At 46.5% G+C, this 6,200-nt stretch overlaps 1 protein-coding gene across 1 annotated transcript in view; it reads right to left on the bottom strand.

Moving 5' to 3' along the window:
* Positions 1–1,901: 1,901 nt before the first annotated feature.
* The window catches only part of Prim2 (DNA primase subunit 2), a 180,991-nt gene continuing 176,692 nt past the window's right edge, over positions 1,902–6,200 (bottom strand). The window contains exon 14 of the mRNA XM_075980517.1: positions 1,902–2,491. Coding sequence (XP_075836632.1) covers positions 2,267–2,491 — 225 coding nt within the window. The 3' untranslated portion in view covers positions 1,902–2,266. The remainder of the gene's footprint in view (positions 2,492–6,200) is intronic.

Genomic DNA, 6,200 nt, shown 5'->3' with positions numbered 1-6,200 from the left:
TCGCTCCAACAGCGACAAGAACCCCAACTTCTTTTCATTTAACTGTTTCACCTGGTAAGAGCTACATGGCCTTATTTTTTTTTCACAGTAACAATGTGGAATACTCAGACTTTTTCACCATCTGCTTTTTGGAGAGGCCACCATCTTTTTTTTCTTTTCATTTTGGGTTCCTTCTACATCATCCAATTCAAACAAGCCTGCCTTCAAGAAAACAAATCAAAACTGTTGAGACCCATGAAGCACAGAAAAAATGAATTGCTTTTTCCAACCTTCTAAAGCAGCAGTAAAAGATATTAATTTCTATCTTTTTGTTTTGCCTCTGACTTCTATACTCTTGATCTGCAAACTTCACAAATTCTACATATTCTTCTGCGTAAAAGACAGCCTCTTACTGGGATACTGCAGCTGAGATCTAGTGTTATTCAGAAATCTGACTAGAGACATATAAGACATTCAAGAGGACATACATTCTTGAAGCTGTCATTTAAAAAAAAGGCACTAAGACAGGTCTGCCATTCTGTCCATGGCCTTATCCTTCTGCCTCCCGTGAGGACATGAGGCACCAGCAAAAGATAGCCCCACATAGCACTGTCACCTACGGAGACTAAGATTCCTCATTGAACTACATGAGGTTGTTTGTGTTCAATGTCCCCTTACGGCACTACATGAGACCTACGTTTGGACGTTTAGTGTTCTAAAGCTAACCTAATTCTGTGGTTAAAAACAGCTCCATGGAGCACTGTACCAATAGGTCTCTGCTCCTTTTTCTATTCTTTCATAAGGATACAGCACATCATAAGATTGAAACGTGGTACTCCAAACAGCCCCATTTTCTAAATTCAATGTCTTTTCAATTTAGATTCTTTTCCAAAGAAAAAGACAAGTACCCCCTTACCAAAAGAAAAGACTGAAACAGATTAACGGGCTCATATTTTCCGCACAGTTGAAAATAACCCTTTCTCTTATATAAAAGTCCCAGCTCCTCTGGGTAAGTGGGAATGCAGGGGGGAGTCAGGCACCCAGAAGATGGCTCTGATGAATACTGTTCTCATGGGCTGTCCGGGCCCACCTCACCTCCTTGCCAGAAGCAAGCTAGGACCAGGAACTGCATTCATTTGCTGTCTGTAAGCCCCACTGCTCGCAGTGAAAAAAACACTAGCTACCAAATCATTTGGTAATCATACCTTAGACTTTAACCTCTTTGCTTTAGTAAGAAGCCAGTGGGTAAAGGCTGAGATGCAGAACACTATTACTTACCTAACGGCCTGTCCCTGAGCAAGTAACTACAGGAATTCTGTCTCTCCAGTCCCCGTTCATTTCGGGGAGTCTGCTGCCGCTCACGGGAGGAACTCTCCTGCTGACAATGAGTAACAGGCCATGGAAAAAAGAAAGCGTTTCTAATCTTCATTGGTGAAAGCTGTCTGGGGCAATGAGGGAATGAAGAAAGGGTAGAGCAGAGATGCGTATGCAGAAAACTTGGGGCTGGGGAGACTGGGCTTGCTTAGATGGAGTGCATCAACTGCAGCCTCAACCGGAAAGTTTTTCGTGAGTCCAAAGTGAGGAGCAGTTTAGCTGGTCTCGGTAGGCGGTCTCCATAGGACAGCAGATGCCCCAGACGAGGAAGCTGGGCTTGGGAATTTTTTTGCGCACACTGTCAGCATTCCCACTCAGACCAGAGGAAGGCTTTGCCATTCTCATGAGTTTCGGGCATTGGTGTCCTTGCCGTGGCTGTGCCCATGTCAACCATGCACATTCACGCAGGACTTTATCCACTCCTATGCATTCACTCGGAGCCTCCTCTGCTCCCCATACCGATCGACAGTATGAGTATTTCAAAGACCATTTCAAATAAGAAGTAATGACTAACTTGCTGTGAAACAGGACTCCCAATCACACAGATATAGTCATACATGTGTTCATATTTATTAGCAAAAATGCTCCAAAAGAGGACTGGGTCAGAATTCTAATATGTGAAACTTTAAAAGCTGGTTTTAGTTGTATTTGCTGCCTCAGAACTTTAGTCACTAAGTTCTGTTTTAATTTTCTGAAACAGGATTCAAATCAAAATATTCAATGAAAGATTTCAATAGAACACTGTCTTTTACCATCATGTCAAAAATAAGGTAGAAGCAACCTGCTCTGCTAACAGATGTCTGTACATGGAGTGGGTAGGTAGAGAAAGTTGTTCAACAGGAGGGCTTTACAAAAGCAAACCTTACAAACAGGAATGCATTAGCTCTGGGAAAGGTGCACTGAAGTGGCCACATCAATTACTAAAACAATCTTCTAGGTCCTCCAGCTCCATTTCCAGGGACGAGTTTAGAGAGGCCAAGGCAGACGATGCATCCCTGGTCTTCTGGACGCTGGCTTTGGGCTGAGGAGTTTCTGGCTGGCTGAATTCCTTCTTGATGTCTTTGCCACCAGTTAGGATCCGCTGGCTTTCAAGGAAGAACTGATTTGGATGATTCAAAGAAAAGCCACAATCGTCCACCTGCCCAAGGAAGCAAATTTATTTTTTTTATATTTTATTTTTTTTTATTGAGAAAAGGAAAAAAAAAGTTTCCCCCTCCTCCCATCCTTCTCCCCTCCCCCACTCCTCTCCCCCTCCCTCTCCAGTCCAAAGAGCAGTCAGGGTTCCCTGCCCTGTGGAAAGTCCAAGTAAGGAAGCAAATTTAAACCACATTAGCACACAGCAACGCTAGAAATAAAGCTTCAAAGGCTGTCTCCACCCTCACCCACAGCTGAAAATCCCTGATGTGGATCCCAGCTATAACCATCTGAAACATGCAGTCCACTATTTACCCACTTCACTCAGTGGGGCACCCACTGAAGCCCACAGACACCGGGGCTAGTACAGGTGTATGCTCAGTCCATGCACAGGGTACTGCTTCCCTAGCCCTAAGCAAAAGGCTTAGCACATTTCCGACCAAGCTTTTCAAAGTGGTATAAAATCACTTTGATCACTTTGATACTGGTCCCTGGGGCCAGTGTACTTCAGGGCTTAGGTCTGGTATATGTAATCTCATTTGGTATAATTAGAAGGCCGAACAAGCAGTCTTACTTAGTGTAACTTCTCCATGTTAATTTGGGGCATCCTGTGATCTGTCCTGTTGGAGGAAATCTTCTTTTTAAATTTTAACTGTGACTCAGTGGGAACCTAGTAGTTTATGCTTCTTCTTCTCCTCAAATACTGAATGAGTATTATCTCACATTGCTCATTGTTATGCACCTTTTTTTTTTTTTTTTTGGTTTTTCGAGACAGGGTTTCTCTGTGGTTTTGGAGCCTGTCCTGGAACGAGCTCTTGTAGACCAGGCTGGTCTCGAACTCACAGAGATCCGCCTATCTCTGCCTCCCGAGTGACGGGATTAAAGGCGTGCGCCACCACCGCCCGGCTGTTATGCACCTTTAGTACACTGGAAATAAAGGAGCAAAGAATATCATTCCCAGATTTTGACCCTAAAGTTTACTGATGGTAAAGAAAAAGAGTTTTCTTAATAGCAGCAAGCACTTACTGCCCCCCCCCATGCGCCAGGTGCCACAGACACAGCAGCAAGCACTTACTGCCCCCCCCCCATGGGCCAGGTGTCACAGACACAGCAGCAAGCACTTACTGCCCCCCCCCATGGGCCAGGTGTCACAGACACAGCAGCAAGCACTTACTGCCCCCCCATGGGCCAGGTGTCACAGACACAGCAGCAAGCACTTACTGCCCCCCCCCATGGGCCAGGTGTCACAGACACAGCAGCAAGCACTTACTGCCCCCCCCATGGGCCAGGTGTCACAGACACAGCAGCAAGCACTTATGCCCCCATGGGCCAGGTGTCACAGACACAGCAGCAAGCACTTACTGCCCCCCCCACGGGCCAGGTGTCACAGACACAGCAGCAAGCACTTACTGCCCCCCCCATGGGCCAGGTGTCACAGACACAGCAGCAAGCACTTACTGCCCCCCCCCCCATGGGCCAGGTGTCACAGACACAGCAGCAAGCACTTATGCCCCCCCCCATGGGCCAGGTGTCACAGACACAGCAGCAAGCACTTACTGCCCCCCCCATGGGCCAGGTGTCACAGACACAGCAGCAAGCACTTACTGCCCCCCCCATGGGCCAGGTGTCACAGATACAGCAGCAAGCACTTACTGCCCCCCATGCGCCAGGTGTCACAGACACAGCAGCAAGCACTTATGCCCCCCCCTATGCACCAGGTGCCACAGACACAACAGCAAGCACTTATGCCCCCCCCATGGGCCAGGTGTCACAGACACAGCAGCAAGCACTTACTGCCCCCCCCCACGGGCCAGGTGTCACAGACACAGCAGCAAGCACTTACTGCCCCCCCCCCACGGGCCAGGTGTCACAGACACAGCAGCAAGCACTTACTGCCCCCCCATGGGCCAGGTGCCACAGACACAGCAGCAAGCACTTACTGCCCCCCCCCCACGGGCCAGGTGTCACAGACACAGCAGCAAGCACTTACTGCCCCCCCATGGGCCAGGTGTCACAGACACAGCAGCAAGCACTTACTGCCCCCCCATGGGCCAGGTGTCACAGACACAGCAGCAAGCACTTATGCCCCCATGGGCCAGGTGTCACAGACACACTCTCTGCCGTGCACTCAGCTAGAGTGTCCATATTTTCCAGGATTTTTAGGTAATGCAACTGAAACGGGAGGTTAAGGATTGTGCCCAAGTGAAGACTACCAAGGATGGGCTATGAATGACTGTCCTTAAGCCAAGGTCAAAGTATTGTGTCCATATACAACAGTCATTCCTGAGAACTGCAGTCTCTTGTTTTAGTGATTCCTCAAACATGTGGCATAATCTAACAGGGAAACTTTCTTTTCCAATATGAGTCTTCAAGTTCCTTTCTTCATACTCAACCACTGGGTCAGACTACTGCTTCTATGAAACACAGCCTGGCACTCATCTGCAGTTAGCAGTAACAGAAGACACCACTTTGCTTGTGACATTTTCAGATCAGAAACCATTATGCTATATCTTTTTATTTATCTTACTATTCATCCATTTATTTATTAAAGATAGTGTCTCTATATTTCTGCTGTGTTAGCCTGGCTGGCCTTGAGTTGTAATTCTCCTGCTTCAGGCTCCTGAGTAGCTGAGGTACAGGTTTGTGTCCCCATTTTTGGCTTTTACCATTTTAAACACTTCACTCTGTCTTGAACTGGCTTGTACAAAATAGGTATCTCATAAATATTTACGGAGTTGAGCCCAGAACCGGTCAGTCATATATTTCATGCCTTACTGTATATGTGGCTGTGTTATAATCAGTAGTTTTCCAGAACACAAGAATACATTTGACTAAAATTAAAGCTAAAGAAAAATCACAACCCGGTAATTCATAAGCTGAAAAATCATTTCCAGAAACTGGAAGTGCAGGGGTTACAGATGAAGGCCATCACTCTGGCGAGGCAGACCAAAGGAAGCTTTGTGGGAAGTGCTCTTTGAGGCGGGCTGGCAAGATGGAGAGGGCAAGAGGCTGGGACGGGGAAGCGGCCAGCACAGGAGCTGCACAAGTACAGAGCAAAGGGGGAGTGGCACAAGGAGCAAGGGGTTCCCACGGCCTGGTATAAAAGGCACATAAAGAGATAAGAAGAAACAAGGTTATAAAGACTGGCAGGGACCAGACCTCAGAGACCTCAGGAAGCCAGGGTCTGCCTGACATAGTTCTCTAGGCACAAGGGAAGAGATGAGTGTGATTAGATCTATATGTAATCTTATGGTGGGTTGATCCGGGCTGGTAGTGAGAAAAGAAGTTGCCGTGACTCAGAACAAACTCAGCGGTGGAACATGTGCCAGAAAAAAAGGGGGTTTCCTGCTAAGTCGGCACCTCTAAGTGTCCTGGTTCTTTAGTCGGTTAATCCACACTGGGCCAGAACTGTAGGACCATTACTGTGCTAAGTGACTGGCTGTTTATATCCAGGTTTAAGAATTATTACACAGATCGCCAAGAAAAAAAATCTTTATCTTTTTAACAGTGGGGCTGCTTAACTTGTGTTTCCTCAATGTTTTTTGGTAAATTTGTAATATTATTAACAATGGTATAATTTGTGAACTTCTTTATCTGATTACACCCAATTCCTGAAAAACGTGGAATGTCTCACGAGAAGTTTAAACATTTCTGAAATCAACATATCATAGAAATAAGTTGAACATCACTGTTTACTAAAGCACTATGCACAA

The sequence above is a fragment of the Microtus pennsylvanicus genome, chromosome 7 (assembly GCF_037038515.1).
Source record: "Microtus pennsylvanicus isolate mMicPen1 chromosome 7, mMicPen1.hap1, whole genome shotgun sequence".
In the NCBI taxonomy this organism is placed as follows: Eukaryota; Metazoa; Chordata; class Mammalia; order Rodentia; family Cricetidae; genus Microtus; species Microtus pennsylvanicus.
Note: the sequence above shows the minus strand (reverse complement) of the source record. Positions and strands in the feature narration are given on the sequence as shown.